This window comes from Neoarius graeffei, chromosome 5, assembly GCF_027579695.1.
Source record: "Neoarius graeffei isolate fNeoGra1 chromosome 5, fNeoGra1.pri, whole genome shotgun sequence".
Taxonomy (NCBI): Eukaryota; Metazoa; Chordata; class Actinopteri; order Siluriformes; family Ariidae; genus Neoarius; species Neoarius graeffei.
Window position 1 is genome coordinate 646169 of NC_083573.1, and position 17432 is coordinate 663600.

At 46.8% G+C, this 17432-nt stretch overlaps 1 protein-coding gene across 4 annotated transcripts in view; it reads right to left on the reverse strand.

Annotated features, from left to right (window-relative positions):
- Positions 1 to 13659, reverse strand: part of chd4b (chromodomain helicase DNA binding protein 4b) — a 43651-nt gene extending 29992 nt beyond the window's left edge. For 3 of the 4 annotated variants that reach the window (XM_060920910.1, XM_060920909.1, XM_060920907.1), the window contains exons 1-13: positions 13378 to 13659; positions 12667 to 12749; positions 12457 to 12575; positions 11945 to 12208; positions 11477 to 11595; positions 11051 to 11337; positions 10813 to 10925; positions 8539 to 8656; positions 8235 to 8404; positions 7779 to 8039; positions 7435 to 7638; positions 6412 to 6620; positions 1481 to 1612 (exon numbers count right to left, since the gene is read on the reverse strand). In XM_060920910.1, coding sequence (XP_060776893.1) covers positions 1481 to 1612; positions 6412 to 6620; positions 7435 to 7638; positions 7779 to 8039; positions 8235 to 8404; positions 8539 to 8656; positions 10813 to 10925; positions 11051 to 11337; positions 11477 to 11595; positions 11945 to 12208; positions 12457 to 12575; positions 12667 to 12724 — 2054 coding nt within the window. In that variant the 5' untranslated portion in view covers positions 12725 to 12749; positions 13378 to 13659. Of the gene's footprint in view, positions 1 to 1480; positions 1613 to 6411; positions 6621 to 7434; positions 7639 to 7778; positions 8040 to 8234; positions 8405 to 8538; positions 8657 to 10812; positions 10926 to 11050; positions 11338 to 11476; positions 11596 to 11944; positions 12209 to 12456; positions 12576 to 12666; positions 12753 to 13377 lie in introns of all 4 variants that reach the window. The other variant, XM_060920908.1, reaches the window with a different exon arrangement.
- Positions 13660 to 17432: the final 3773 nt, after the last annotated feature.

Sequence of the window (17432 nt, forward strand, 5' to 3'; positions counted from 1 at the left end):
TTTGTGGCGAAGACGAGATGAAAAGATTTGTCTCGTGCAGAGACTGTACCGCGGTAACCCGGTAATACGCTCAGAGTAGAGCCAATGATTTTCCGTTTCAAAATCTGCCTTTTTCCGTTTCGGACAATGAAAAATTCCATTTCAATTCCGTTTCACAATTTCAGTTCAAAATTGTTCTGTTTGGCTCCAATTTAGTTATTCTGGCTGGCATAATTTTACTTGGGTTTCAAAGTATTGCATCTCTAGACACAAATGGTCCTTTGCATGATGAAGTCATTCATGAAAAAAAATATATAATAAAAGAATTACACTGACAGGAAGCTGATAAATTGCATTAACAAAAAACATTAAAGTGGATCACAGATTGAGACAACTCAGAATATTTCACTTGACATACTGATGACAGATAAATCAAGAAACTAGGATCACCGTTAACTACAAACCTCTCATATAGAATATATGTAATATAATAGCATATATAATATCTCAATATAATACTGAGAGTACTGATAAATTAATAGGGATAAATTAATATTCAGTAATACTTACTGAGCCTGTAATGACAGTACTCATAACTGACTGCTTAAAATATTACTCTCTATCCATCTTTTTTAGTCCACCACAAACTCATTAAACAATGTTTCCTAACAGAACACAGAACGCACTCTCAAACAGACGAGAATAGTTTAACTTTGATTGTAATGACAGTCCTGAATATTCCTTGCAGATCAATCATTGCGCGCTCTCAGAGTTCCGAGAAACGCTGCTTGATATCGCCATTATGATCGAGCATCATAAGTTGTTTAGTGTTGGTCTCCGCGAGACTGAATCTTCTGTCATTTAGAAGAGGTTTATACATGGAACTGGAGCGCTCAACGTCCACACTCGCCACTGGCAACCATATGGCGTCCTTGGCCACCAGAGCATTCGTTTCTTTTAAGCGGTCGCCATTCTGGTCGCGACGTGGGGAGCGAATCTGTAAACAAGCAGCTCATTGGCTGGCTGGGTGTGCCACAAGCCAATCACAATCACCGACAAAGCTGCCTTGACCGGAAAGGCATGTCTGCTTGGGCGTTGGCGGCAGTTACGCAGAAGCCTTCTGTGGCAGTTACACTTTGACACACGAGCAATGTTTCACTATAAAAATTCCGTAATTTCCGTCCGTTTTCCGCAATTGTGGAAAATCATTGGCCCTATGAGAGTGAGAGGGCCACCCCTAACCCCCCCCCCAAAAAAATCTTAACGGATTTACACGATTTGGAAAAATGACTTTTACAGAACCGAAAAAACCGGATCTTCCGGCACATGCCAGAAAACTTGCACCCATGATGTTGACATACATCCATATATTACATAGACACGAGTGTTTTACTGGGAAATGCGCCACTTGCGTTTTTCATACGAGCTGCATCCGGGACACGGAGAACGAAAACCATGACATAAATCTCTCTCTCTCTCGTTTATATAAAACCCCACCCACCTATGGTTCCAGTAGTGCTGTTTATACGTGTCGTAATCAGGGATGTCCATATCCTCACTCTCCCACGATGACTGATCATACGGCAGATCTCTCCATTTAATCAGATAATGAACATTACTCTTCTTATCCACACTGAGAGAGAGAGAGAGAGAGAAGGGGGTGGACATAGTTAGAACAAAAGGAAAAGGGAACAACAGGGAATCTACACATTTTTCAAGTACAAATTTAAAGACTTTTAAGACCTTTTCAAGACCTCTAAATGGAAAAATTAAGACTGTACCATGGCAAAGAAAATGATAAATACGACAACTTAAAACTTTTCTGCAATAGTTTTTTACTAACTTTAAGAAGAATGCACACAATTGGTGAACAACAGGGTGCATCAACGGCAACTGTTAGACAGCAAACAGCTGCAGCAAAGCCGTGTGTTGTGGGCTGCAGAACTACTGTAGCAGCAAGGAGAAGACTGGGGTTTACTGGAGAAAACACCAGGAATCATTTCAAAAACCAAAACAATAAACGGCAAGTAGAACCAGCTGAACAACCTCAGCCGGCATTATTTCAATCCCCAAAGATTATCTCTGATGTGTGATTTTGTGTCCGACAGTAAAATCAGTGTGAGTGTGGTACAGTATACAGCTGGCTGAGGAAGTTCTCGAGTATCTTCTGCATTATAGCAGGTAACAGTGTAAACCTGTTTATGCAGTCATACAATCATCAGAGCGTTACATTAAACACAGAAAAACTACTGTCACCTTTCATAACCATTATCAATATTAATCAATGTGTTGTAATAACTAAACTAATTATCATCAGTGCAATTGTTATATCAATGTTCATTATTCAAAAATAATCATTAATTATTATCTATAATCCATGAATAATTGTTTGTATTAATAATAATAATAATAATAATAATAATAATAATAATAATAATAATAAACAACTTTTTTAATAATTTTTTTAAAAATTAACTCAATTTTATAACATTTTAATAATCACTACTATTCGCTATATTAATTAATAATTAATAGCGTAGCAATTATTATAATTCAGTATTATTACTACTTAATTAATAAGCAGTGATTATCAAAATGTAATTTAATAATAAGTAATTATCATTAACTACTAAATTATACTAATAAATAATAAGTAGTGATTATTAAAATGCTATAAAATTGAGTTATAAGATTAGTTAAAATTATTATTAAAAAGTAGTTATTATTATTAGTATTAGTGATAAACAATTATTCATGGATTATAGATAATTTGTTTTTAATAGTGAACATTGATAACAACTGAACTGATAATAATAATAACATTAACAACAAGTATTACTAGTAGTATTATTGTTTATTATTATTATTATTATTACAGTTATTTTATATCAATGTTCACTATTTAAAAAAAATTATCTATAATCCATGAGTATTTGTTTGTATTCTACCAATTACTACTTTTTAATAATTATTTGTAATAATTTTAATAACTTAATTTTATAACATTTAATAATCCCTAGTACTTATTAATCACTAATTCATAAGTAGTAATGATTAATAATCAATAATAATTACTATTACTACTAATTATTATTAGTGGTTGTTAATATTATTCTTATTATTATATTAAAAACACTGTTGTAGATGATAAGTAATAAAACTAAAAAACTTTGTACAAATTATTTATATTGTACTATATTTAGAATTATTGTATTTTCTGTAGTTCTTTTTAATTGAGTTTTGAAATAAAGGTTGTTTATATATTTATATTAAACTTGGTACAATAAACAATGTTAATTATGTAAAAAATGATGCTAATCATTATTATTAGTAGTAGTGTTTCCTATAAGCCCCATTTTCCACCTGACTCCTGTGCGCATGCGTGAACCCCCCTGCGTTTCACTCCGGAGTGCTGGACCTCTAACACGCGCGCGCGCCTCATGTCGGTGAAAAGCCAGTTTCCCAGTGGGCGTGTCCCCAGCGCTGCGGTACCGGCTTTAAACACATTTGTGCGATCCAGTGCTTTTTATCGCAAACGATTCTTCTCCTTATTTTGGGGTATTTGTCATCCCCCAACCACTTGTCATTAAACACACATCTTCCCATAATTATCAACGCTTTCTAGCGCCCGCGTAAGCTACCTGCACATCTCTCACTCTTCACAACCACTGCACCGCACCACACCCACCACCACTGCACCGCACCGCACCACACCCACCACCACTGCACCGCACCACACCCACCACCACTGCACCGCACCACACCCACCACCACTGCACCGCACCAAACCACACCCACCACCACTGCACCGCACCACACCCACCACCACTGCACCGCACCACACCACACCCACCACCACTGCACCGCACCACACCCACCACCACTGCACCGCACCGCACCACACCCACCACCACTGCACCGCACCACACCCACCACCACTGCACCGCACCACACCCACCACCACTGCACCGCACCACACCCACCACCACTGCACCGCACCACACCCACCACCACTGCACCGCACCACACCACACCCACCACCACTGCACCGCACCACACCACACCCACCACCACTGCACCGCACCACACCACACCCACCACCACTGCACCGCACCACACCACACCCACCACCACTGCACCGCACCACACCACACCCACCACCACACCACACCCACCACCACTGCACCGCACCACACCCACCACCACTGCACCGCACCACACCCACCACCACTGCACCGCACCACACCACACCCACCGCACCACCTCCAGTAGCCTCCTAACGTTAGTTCTTGATCTACGGAACGCGCAGAACGCACAGAACCAATGCTGCCCCCAAAAGGTGCGCTGGTCACTTTTAAAATTACGGTTAAAAAAATACCCCAAACCGGATGGAGACATTTCACTCGTTCGGTCCAATATTAAAATTTAATACCTACCTTTCGAAAATTCCAGTCACTCCAAACAATTTAAGACATTTTTAGGCCTTGAAAACCGAAAGTTGTATTTAAGACTTTTTAAGGACCCGCGGGAACCCTGTACAAGCTAGGGCTGTAACAATATGCGTATCAAAATCAAAATTGCGATACGCAGAGCCACGATCCGTGTCGTGATACAAGAAGGCAGAATCGCGGTACACCCTTTCAAACTTCTCCTCAGCCCAAAAACAGAGGCGCTTCCAAACTTCAATTTATGAATACTTTACTTTTTATTTAAATTACATTTTAAACTTACTTAAATTACTTTTTTTTTTTATATCTATTAGTAAGTCGTTTTTTCGCCAACCTGCGACAATCTTCTGCGAGTCATGCAACGTCCACACTCGCCACTGGCAGAGCATTCATTTCTTTTAAGCGGTCGCCATTCTGGTTGCGACGCGGGGAGCGAATCTGTAAACAAGCAGCTCATTGGCTGGCTAGGTGTGGACAAGCCAATCACAATCACTTGACCGGAAAGGCATGCAGTGTTGCCAGATTGGGCGGGTTTAGGTGCTTTTTGGCTGGTTTTGAACATATTTTGGGGTGGAAAACGTTAGCAATATCTGGCAACACTGAAGGCATGTCTGCTTGGGCGGAAGCCTTCTGCGGCAGTTACATTTTGACACGCGAGCAATGTTTCACCATAAAAATTCCGTAATTTCCATCTGTTTTCCGCGATCACAGAAAATCATTGGCCCTATGAGAGTGAGACAGTGACAGAGCCACCCTCTCCCCCCAAAAAAAAAATCTTAACGGATTTACACGATTTGGAAAAATGACTTTTTCAGAACCGAAAAAACCAGAGCTTCCGGCTCAACAGTATTATTTTGAGAAATAAAACAGTCTTTGGATATACATTTGTTCATTTTTGCATACATATTACTCATTCTCTGCAGTGGTCTGAATTATTTGTTATTAAATAGTTAATGTAAGTAAGTAAATGTTAATAAGTCAAATTTACTTCTTAAAAAAAACATTTTAAAAAAAAATCGTGGGTGTATTGAATCGTGGGTCAAAAATCGCGATACGAATCGAATTGTGAGTTGGGAGTATCGTTACAGCCCTAGTACAAGCATACACAATGTTTAAAGTGAAGAAGTTCAGAATAAAATTAATGTAACAAAGATAAGAGAACATTATCCTAAGTTGAAAAAGAAAACAGTGGAGAACAGTAACTCCGCCCACTTTTTCAGTGAAATGGCTCCAGTCATCCTCTCTACAAGCATTCAGGAAATTATGACACTTATACCTTTATTTTGCACTGTTTAAAGTTAAAAAGAAATATTTCAAACGAGACATTAAAGCTGTAAACTGCATGCACACACAGAGCGCGGGAGCGAGCGCGTACCCGTTCGGAGCGCGGGAGCGAGCGCGTACCCGTTCGGAGCGCGGGAGCGAGCGCGTACCCGTTCGGAGCGCGGGAGCGAGCGCGTACCCGTTCGGAGCGCGGGAGCGAGCGCGTACCCGTTCGGAGCGCGGGAGCGAGCGCGTACCCGTTCGGAGCGCGGGAGCGAGCGCGTACCCGTTCGGAGCGCGGGAGCGAGCGCGTACCCGTTCGGAGCGCGGGAGCGAGCGCGTACCCGTTCGGAGCGCGGGAGCGAGCGCGTACCCGTTCGGAGCGCGGGAGCGAGCGCGTACCCGTTCGGAGCGCGGGAGCGAGCGCGTAGCCGTTCGGAGCGCGGGAGTGAGCGCGTACCCGTTCGGAGCGCGGGAGCGAGCGCGTACCCGTTCGGAGCGCGGGAGCGAGCGCGTACCCGTTCGGAGCGCGGGAGCGAGCGCGTACCCGTTCGGAGCGCGGGAGCGAGCGCGTACCCGTTCGGAGCGCGGGAGCGAGCGCGTACCCGTTCGGAGCGCGGGAGCGAGCGCGTAGCCGTTCGGAGCGCGGGAGTGAGCGCGTACCCGTTCGGAGCGCGGGAGCGAGCGCGTACCCGTTCGGAGCGCGGGAGCAAGCCCGTACCTGTGGTTGAGGATGCGGTGGATGAGCAGCCACTCCATTTTCACTCCGTAGCGTCCAAACTGGTCATCCATGCGAGCGTACAGCGGGTCTTTACTCTTCCTCCTCATGCTCTTATTATCATCACACTCAGTCTGCTCCACACTCGGGGGCTCCTCCATATCCGTCTTACGCTGAAAGTTCCGGAACATCACCTGACAATTCAGCTCCAACTGAGAGAGAGAGAGAGAGAGTTCAGTTCCAACTGGGAAAGGGAGACTGTGTGTGTACCTATAGTTCCTGAACCCATGAGCTGTGTGTGTACCTGAAGTTCCTGAACCCATGAGCTGTGTGTGTACCTGTAGTTCCTGAACCCATGAGCTGTGTGTGTGTGTGTGTGTGTGTGTGTGTGTGTGCCTGCCTGAAGTTCCTGAACCCATGAGCTGTGTGTGTACCTGTAGTTCCTGAACCCATGAGCTCTGTGTGTGTGTGTGTGTGTGTGTGTGTGTGTGTGTGTGTGTGTGTGTGTGTGTGTGTCTGCCTGAAGTTCCTGAACCCATGAGCTGTGTGTGTACCTGTAGTTCCTGAACCCATGAGCTGTGTGTGTGTGTACCTGAAGTTCCTGAACCCATGAGTTGTGTGTGTACCTGTAGTTCCTGAACCCATGAGCTGTGTGTGTACCTGTAGTTCCTGAACCCATGAGCTGTGTGTGTACCTGTAGTTCCTGAACCCATGAGCTGTGTGTGTACCTGTAGTTCCTGAACCCATGAGCTGTGTGTGTACCTGTAGTTCCTGAACCCATGAGCTGTGTGTGTACCTGTAGTTCCTGAACCCATGAGCTGTGTGTGTACCTGTAGTTCCTGAACCCATGAGCTGTGTGTGTGTGTGTGTGTGTACCTGTAGTTCCTGAACCCATGAGCTGTGTGTGTGTGTGTGTGTGTGTGTGTGTGTATGTGTGTGTGTGTGTGTGTGTACCTGTAGTTCCTGAACCCATGAGCTGTGTGTGTGTGTGTGTGTGTGTGTGTGTATGTGTGTGTGTGTGTGTACCTGTAGTTCCTGAACCCATGAGCAGTGCCAGTATGACATGTTGCACCACTTGACAAAAAACTCCCTCTCCTTTCGGCCAATAAGAGGAGGTGGATCTGGGGCGTTGGCTGGGAGATCAGGTGGGCGGGGCACTGGAATGGGAGGTGGCGCTTCACCCCAGCGCCATGCCAGAACTTTCTGGACCTTTCCCTTCAGAGGAGGACACTGAGGAACACACATGATGACACATCAGATACATGCAGACAGACAAAAACAATAATCAGTATTACAGGATGTAATTCGGGCAGTATCCTGTCACATTTCTACCACACACACGCACGCACGCACACGCACACACGTCTCACCCTGCAGCGGGGACAGATCCACTCTCCGTTGGGGATGTCCGGTAGGGGAGGGTTGAGACAGTGCAGGTGATAGGATGATGGACAGGTGTCACAGCACAGCAGCTCTCCTCCATCCTTACACACCCGACAGTACTCCATGTGGTGATCATCCTCCTCTTCCTCCTCCTCCTCCATCCCTCCATCATCCCTCATCCCTCTATCATTCTCCTCCTCACCCTCTGAGCTCTCGTCTCGCGCCTCCCATTGGATGCCCTCTTTCTCCTGAGACACGCAGACATACAGACAGACAGAAAGGAAAATAAACAAACTGCAAAATAAACATGATGTATTAATGAGATCATCAATCTGTTTAATGACATTCTTTTCTTGAAGAATTGACCAGAATTTTGCTTATAAGGGCAGACAGATGGATGGAACAACAGACAGACAGACAGACAGACAGACAGGTAAACTTACACAGTGTGGGCAGCTCCATGTGCCCTCAGGTGCTTTTTCCATGTCAGGGTCGAGACACACCATGTGATAGGCTCTGGGACACGTGTCACACAGGATGATCTCCCCGCCCTGCTGACACACCTCACAGTAATCCTGATGATCTGTCTCGTAGCCGTCTCCTTCATCGCTCACTGAGAGCAGGGTCAGGGGTCAGGGGGATACACAATGGGTCTCTCTCAAATCACTGGATACACACCACCAAGTTTACATCATACTGCACTAACACATCTTAATCACATGGTGTGTGTGTGTGTGTGTGTGTCACCTTTCTTCTTCTTCTTGGAGTTCTTCAACTTTTTGCTCTTTGTGCGGCTGCTGCGGCTCGAACCATCACTCACCGAAAAGCCGTCAAAATCACTCTCACCATCATCATCCTCACCACTCTGAGAGACAGACGCAGGGAGGGACAGAGAGGAGTAGGGGCGGGGTTTATAATCAACTAGAGAGGCGTGTACGAGTTGGGGGCAGGGTTTATAATGAACTGTAGACAGGTCTACAAAATGGGGCGGGGTTCATAACTGTCGAGGTGTGTACGAGTTGGGGCGGGGTTTATAATCAACTGTAGAGGCGTGTACGTAATGGGGCGGGGTTTACAATCAACTGTAGAGGCGTGTACGTAATGGGGCAGGGTTTACAATCAACTGGAGAGGTGTGTACGAGTTGGGGCGGGGTTTACAATAAACTGGAGAGGTGTGTACGAGTTGGGGCGGGGTTTACAATAAACTGGAGAGGTGTGTACGAGTTGGGGCGGGGTTTACAATAAACTGGAGAGGTGTGTACGAGTTGGGGCGGGGTTTACAATAAACTGGAGAGGTGTGTACGAGTTGGGGCGGGGTTTACAATAAACTGGAGAGGTGTGTACGAGTTGGGGCGGGGTTTACAATAAACTGGAGAGGTGTGTACGAGTTGGGGCGGGGTTTACAATAAACTGGAGAGGTGTGTACGAGTTGGGGCGGGGTTTACAATAAACTGGAGAGGTGTGTACGAGTTGGGGCGGGGTTTACAATAAACTGGAGAGGTGTGTACGAGTTGGGGCGGGGTTTACAATAAACTGGAGAGGTGTGTACGAGTTGGGGCGGGGTTTACAATAAACTGTCGACTTGGGTTCTAGTTGGGGCGGAGTTTCATAATGAACTGGAGAAATGTCTTCAAGATGGGGGCAGGGTTTATAATGAACTGTCAACGCGTATACAAGTTGGGGGCGGGGTTTGTGATAAACGGCCGACTTGTGTACGAGTTGGGGGCGGGGTTTGTGATAAACGGCCGACTTGTGTACGAGTTGGGGGCGGGGTTTGTGATAAAAGGCCGACTTGTGGACGAGTTGGGGCGGGGTTTGTGATAAACGGCCGACTTGTGTACGAGTTGGGGGCGGGGTTTGTGATAAACGGCCGACTTGTGGACGAGTTGGGGCGGGGTTTGTGATAAACGGCAGACTTGTGTACGAGTTGGGGGCGGGGTTTGTGATAAACGGCAGACTTGTGGACGAGTTGGGGGCGGGGTTTGTGATAAACGGCCGACTTGTGTACGAGTTGGGGGCGGGGTTTGTGATAAACGGCCGACTTGTGTACGAGTTGGGGCGGGGTTTGTGATAAACGGCCGACTTGTGGACGAGTTGGGGGCGGGGTTTGTGATAAACGGCCGACTTGTGCACGAGTTGGGGGCGGGGTTTGTGATAAACGGCCGACTTGTGGACGAGTTGGGGGTGGGGTTTGTGATAAACGGCCGACTTGTGCATGAGTTGGGGGCGGGGTTTGTGATAAACGGCCGACTTGTGGACGAGTTGGGGGCGGGGTTTGTGATAAACGGCCGACTTGTGGGCGGGGTTTGTGATAAACGGCCGACCTGTGGACGAGTTGGGGGCGGGGTTTGTGATAAACGGCCGACTTGTGGACGAGTTGGGGCGGGGTTTGTGATAAACGGCCGACTTGTGGACGAGTTGGGGGCGGGGTTTGTGATAAACGGCCGACTTGTGTACGAGTTGGGGGAGGGGTTTGTGATAAACGGCAGACTTGTGGACGAGTTGGGGGCGGGGTTTGTGATAAACGGCCGACTTGTGGACAAGTTGGGGGCGGGGTTTGTGATAAACGGCCGACTTGTCTACGAGTTGGGGGCGGGGTTTGTGATAAACGGCCGACTTGTGTACGAGTTGGGGCGGGGTTTGTGATAAACTGCCGACTTGTGGACGAGTTGGGGGCGGGGTTTGTGATAAACGGCCGACTTGTGCACGAGTTGGGGGCGGGGTTTGTGATAAACGGCCGACTTGTGGACGAGTTGGGGGCGGGGTTTGTGATAAACGGCCGACTTGTGGGCGGGGTTTGTGATAAACGGCCGACCTGTGGACGAGTTGGGGGCGGGGTTTGTGATAAACGGCCGACTTGTGGACGAGTTGGGGGCGGGGTTTGTGATAAACGGCCAACTTGTGGACGAGTTGGGGCGGGGTTTGTGATAAACGGCCGACTTGTGGACAAGTTGGGGGCGGGGTTTATGATAAACCACTGACTTGTGGATGAGTTGGGGGCGGGGTTTATGATACACTTACTGAAGATCTTTTCCTTTTAAATGCGGCCAGTTTGATTTTGAGCGGTGCCACTTTCTTTGCTTTCGATTTCTTATCCTGTGATTTGGGCTTCGTCTTTCTGCGAGCATTCGGTCCTGAACACAGAGTTTAAGCAAACATATTTACAGTGATATGTAGTACATGTCTATTTTATCATCATCATCATCATCATCATCTGTCCCACGGTTACTGATTTATCCCTCCTTCACCCCCCCCCCACCTTTGCCCTCTTTGGTCTTGGCTTTGCGGAGTGGTGGTGCAGCAGGTGCTGGTTGTGTTGTTGTTGGTGCCGTTCCTGAGGATGTTGTCATTGCTATGGAAGTGGCCCCAGGCCCAGTTAGCTCCACCCCTCTAGGTGTTGTCACAGCGTCGACAGCCAGAGGGGTGGGGCCAGCGTTCGCAGATCCCTTGATTGGGTTATTGGTGCTGAACTCACGCCACTTGGCTCCCAGCACCATCATCATCTTTGACACGGCGATTTTTGGGTTCCGTGCTGCAATCAGAGGCCTAAGAGAAAGAGATAGAGCCTGTTAGCATCACTCCATCTTTCTATTTATTCCTCCATCTCTCGCCCTCCATCATGCCTCCCCTGATTTGGAACGAGGTCTGAAAGCAGGGCGTGGCTCTGTGACTAGAACAGCTGTACCTGATCATCTGACTGAAGGCTTTGTAGTTGGTCAGTGTGTGATAGTCTTCCTGTGTGAAGGTGTAGTCTATGTCCTTCATCCCCCACTCCGCCAGGAGCTGGGACGAAGACTTTGGGCCCTGGACACAAAAAAAATATTTATCAAAAGACAGATAAAAGAATGAACAGAAAAAGGAGGGAAAAAAAGAAGAGTGCTGATGAAATTTCAGCTTCCAATTTTAAATACAGTTCTCAGGATCAGTGTTTTTATCCATCGTCATCATTCTATCCCTCAATTCTTCTGCCATCCCTTCTTCCCACCTTCATCTGTACATTTCTCCATCTGAGGATTTCACCCGTTCTCTCGTCCATCCCTCGCTTCACTTCTCTAAAAACCTCCTGAATGGACGTCTCCACGGTAACAGCACGTTGAACAGAACTACATATCATGATTGATTATTTAACCTTTAACCTCCACCTCTCTCTCACCTGCCCAAGATCTTCATCATCGTCATCTTCCTCGTCTTCTTCCTCCGGCTCTGGAACCTTCCGTTTGTTTTTCCCTCCGCTGCCCTTCTCTGCTTTCTTCCTGTCTTTGGAGGAGGAGCTGGATTTCTTCTTCTTCTTCTTGCTGGGGGCGTAATCACTCCCCTCACTGTCCGACTGCACGGGCTGCTCTTCCTCCTCATCCTCATCCTCCTCCTCCACCAGCCTCAGAGCCTCCAGAGCTTCAGGAGAGCTCACCATCACCTCCTACAGGACGGGAGGAGAAAAAACACACCTCGGACTCTCATCACAGATTAAAGTGGTGTGAGACTTGAGAGTGGTTTGGGGTGTTTCAGTGATGTCTGGTGGTGTTCGTGGATTTGTTTATGAACCTAGCTGTAGTCTGTGATGTTTTAAAGCTGATCCTTTGATGGTGTGTGTGTGTAATCGTGTGACAGGGAGAAGTGAAAGGCCGTGTGTGTGTGTGTGTGTGAGAGAGAGAGAGAGACACACACCTCTCTGAGGGCTTTCTGCCGTTTACTGCTCCGATTTTCTTTACTCTTCTTTGCTTTTTTCTTCTTCTTGGCTTTTGGAGTTTCCATCTCAGGCGTGTGTTCTTCTGCTCCATCATCTCCTGATCAAACCGCAACAGATTCAGTATATGAGAGTGAGGAACAGACTGTTTTGGTGTGAGAGTGGAGCAGAACAGAACCGGTTCTCCTCACCGTGTAACAGGCTCCTGGACCCGAAATGCTCTGCGCTCTCCTCTTCACTTCCGGACATCCTGGCAGCTCAAACGCTCGCGCATCTGCTAACACAGATTTCATATCGCTGTTTAATAACATTCCGGTTATTGAGACACCGTTACGGTTCTCGGTTGTTTTAATTTTCCTTCACTTTTGTGTGCACCCGTATTTTGATTCGGCCGCCCTATTTCTGCTGTGATTGGTCAGCCAGTGTCCCGCCTCTCGTGCTATGATTGGCTAACACCGCTCATTCGTGCAGGGAACAGCAACGCGCACCAATAGCAGCACAAAAGGGGGAGGGGGCGTGGCTTGATGAATACGGATATGTTAAAAAACACCTGAGGTGAAGTTTGGCGAGCTGGACGGCTTATCCGGACGAAATAAATCTAAATAATGACGTTTATTTCTGACATGAACGTCGAGCTTTATTGATAATCACTCGTGTGTGGTGCAACAAAGCGTGAGAATAACTGAAAACGGGTCAGGAGCTAGCACGGCTAAGCTAACTAAGCTGTCAGAATGGCTGTGTGGAAGTTGATGGCGGTTCTGCACTCCTGGCACTCTGTAAACAAACAGTCCGACTGTGTGCGCGCTGAGAGAGAGGGAGAGAGAGGGAGAGCAGGAGAGAGAGAGGGAGAGCAGGACGGAGGGAGAGAGAGGGAGAGAGCAGACCGGGCTCGGGTTACTCACAGGTCAGGCGGAGGAGCAGAACGCGCTTCTCACGGCTTCACTTCAGCTCAACACTCAGTTCACACCTCAGGAAACTAATGATGAACTTCCGGGAATAAACTAAACTAAACTAAAAACAAAGAGCGAGCTTTAAAGTGCTGGAATGGGATTCGGACTCGGCGCTCGGCCCCTGCGCTTCCTCTCCGCTCCGCTCCCTCACACACACACAAAGAGACGGGGGGGAGACATCCCATAATAATCCTCAACACACACACACAACTCAGCACAGCCACCTCGCAACCTACAGACCATAATAGTCACCCTGCCTCACACACACACACACACACAGTCCCTGCCCCCATAGCAACCATGTTTCCATAGAGATGGCACCCCACCCTCCTTCTCTCTGCTCTGACATCCCATAATAGTCCAGTGACATCCCATAATATACACAACTCCTAAAAAACAAGGGAAGGTTGGATGTGTGTGTGATGGTGGGGGGCATTACAGTCAGTCACATGGTCTCCAGGGAAACTCTGGCACCTAGCAACCAGACCATAATAATCCTAGCAGGGTTGAGTGTCCACCTGGGCAGGATTTTAATCTGGAGATGAATGACCTCTAATCTGTAACCCAACAAGATTATAATAAAACTCTCTCTCTCTCTCACACACACACACACACACACACACTAATATAACCCTTCTACTACTACTACTAATAATAATAATAATAATAATAATAATAATAGCTACTGCTAACAATAATAACATTATTATTATTATTATTATTATAGGACACCTGATAGCTGAGTTCAGGGCCTTAAACAGGAAGTAGTTTGATGGTGTGTGTGTGTGTGTGTGTGAGAGAGAGAGAGAGAGAGAGAGAGAGAGTGAGTGTCCTGGGCTGCCAGAATGGAGTGACCACTTCAGGTTCATTCACATCCAGAAATGTTTGAAACAGTGATTTGAGGAGAACTGACCAACCTTTTGAGATGAGCATCAGTACTTATGGTGAAGAACTGGGTCAGTCACACATGATGTGGCACAATCACACCTCCTCCTCCTCCTCCTCATCATCATCATCATCATCACCACCTACTCATGGACTGGGAAACAGAGCTGCCTGATACAGGAACCTCCCCACAGAAGGTGGTGAGCACTGCCCAGCCTGCAGAACATCAACACCAGAACCAGAGCAGCAAACATCAGAAAGGTCCTTCACGCTCCACACTCCAACAAAGCACTGTTCCAGTGGCTGTGGTCTGGGAAACACCTCCACAACCACATGACCATGACTGAGAGAAAGAGAAGCTTTTTCCACAAAAACATCAGAACCCTGAACTCCTCCTGATCATGACTCCTAACACACACACACACACACAGTGGATGTGTATTCTATTTGTTGTTTGTTACACATCTTCAGAGTTGGACCAGCTCACTTGTGAAGGTTTTGAATCTGTAAAACTCTGCGCACGGCTCTGACTCTCCCTGATCACACACACAAGCTCACTGATGCTGGAGACTCCTTCCATAAACGTTCGATAAAATCTCTTGACAGAAGACTTTATGAATCTGTTGATGTGGAACGTCTGCTGTACAAATCCCTGTGAATGAGCTGTTGCTATGGAAACGATAACATATTAGAACCAGTGGATTAATATAAACCTGCATGAATGTCAGAGCTGCTGTTATAGAGAATTAATCAACACCTTCTGACCAATCAGGGTCCAGAACTCAACAGCAGCAGCAGTGTGGGATCAAGACTTTACACACAGTTGAGGTCAGAAGTTTACAGACGCTCATCGTGAGCATGAATGGGATAGTAATATTGTGCTTTCAGTGATTTCTCTGAACTGCTCTTTTCCTGTGTCAGAATGATTGTAACATACATCTTTCATTAAAAAAAACAAGAATTTGGTGCACAAGTTTTTATTCATTTTGGTTTTTCTGAAATGAACACAGGGTCAATATTATACATACAGTCACCTCATATTAGGTTAAATGTCCTTGGGTGAGTTTCTCCTTCACCAGAAGCTTCTGTTCACCATCAACAAGCTTCCGTCAGAGCTCTGGTTGGATATTTATCCTCTCTTCTTGGCAGAATTGATAGAGTTCAGTGAAATGTGTGTGTTTTCTGGAACAGACCCAACTTTTAAATACAGTCAACATATTTTCGATAGTGTTGAGATCAGGACTTGTTGAAGCTGAATTGTTGAAGCCTTCTTTATCCTCCACAACCAGCTCTGAGGTGTGTTTGGGGTTGTTGTTCTGCTGGAACACATAAATGTGTCCAAGTTTCTGAAGGTTTGAGGTGCTGCTGAAGAATTCTGAGGTTCTTCATGATTCCATACACTTTGTGTAATGCATCAGTTCCACTGGGAGTGAAACAGCCCCAGAGCTTGATGCTACCACCACCATGTTTGATTGTTCCTTTGTACCTCTGGTCATTGTGGCCAAACAGCTCAATATCTGTCTCATTTGACCATAATGCTTTCCTCCAGAAGTCCTTTTCTTTGTCCATGTGATCAGCTGCAAACTTTCCTTGAGCTTGGAGGTGTGGATTTTGGAGCAGGAGCTTCTTTCTTGGGCAGCAGCCTTTCAGTCCATGGTGATGCAAAACTGTTTGTCCTGATCATGACTCCTAACACACACACACACACACACACACACACACACACACACACAGAACGGCAACAGCCGGCGAGAGAAGAAGGAGTAGGGGTGGACCTTGTTATCATTGGCCCTCTGGGAGAGGATGGCTCCAACCCCAGACTCAGAAGCATCGACCTCCACGATAAACTGTTTTGTGAGATCGGGTATGGTGAGAATGGGTGCTGTGGCCCCGATGTTCCTCCAGGGAGTAAGAGAAGATCAGGATGTCATCCAGGTACACGAAAACAAAGATGTTGAGAAAGTCCCTCAGGACATCGTTGACGAGTGCCTGGAAGACTGTGGGCGCGTTGGTCAGGCCAAAAGGGACCACGAGGTACTCGTAGTGGTGGTGTTGAAGGCCATCTTCCACTCATCCCCCTCCCTGATCCTGACGAGATGGTAGGCATTGCATAAGTCCAACTTGGTGAATATCTTGGCTCCCTGGAGTAGTTCAAAGGCCGTAGTCATGAGCGGTAGTGGGGAGTGGTTCTTGACTGTGATGGCGTTGAGACCTCGATAATCAAAGAAGAATCCCGCCCCTGCTGGGGAGGAAGAAGGGTGGATGATCCCAGCTGCCAGAGACTCGGAGATGTACTTCTCCATAGCTTGCCTTTAGACGGGAGACAGAGAGTAGAGTCGCCTTTTGGGTGGCACTGTCCCAGGCAGGAGGTCGATTCCGCAGTCATAGAGTCTGGGGGGGGGGGGAAGCGGAGAGAGCCTTCTCCATGCTCAAGCACAAGTTCACCACAGCACCCATTCTCACCATACCCGATCCCACAAAACAGTTTATCGTGGAGGTTGATGCTTCCGAGTCTGGGGTCGGAGCCATCCTCTCCCAGAGGGCCAACGATAACAAGGTCCACCCCTACTCCTTCTTCTCTCACCGGCTGTCCCCTGCTGGTATAAACACGCCGTTCTCAGACAGGAACTTTGCCAGAACGTCTCGCTTTGCTTCTAGCCGTTTCTGTGCCTCTGTTATGTTTCATGGTTGTTTGCTCAAGCTCATTTTTCTAGTTCATGGTTTTTGTACTAGGGTTTTTTTTCTTGTTTTTGGTTTCTTGTCCGAGCATTTTTGTCTTTGCCTGTTTCGTGTTTTTGTCTAGTTTTCTGTCTCTTGTTATCTGGATTATTTTTTGCCATTTGTTTTTGTCCCGTTTGTTTACCCTTGTGCCACGCCCTTTTCCCTGGATTAAATCTCTCTATTTATTTGAGTACGGTCTGTGTTCTGCTTGTGGATCCTTATCCCACCACACCTCCACGATGCCTAACAAATCTAATCTAAGTGTGTACATTTATTAACCCTGTGTTGGTTTCGGAAAACCCAAAATAAATGAAAACGTGTCCACCAAATTCTTTTTTCCCCCTTTTTAGGACGTATGCTGTACAGTCATTCTGACACAGTAAAAGAACAGTTCAGAGGAC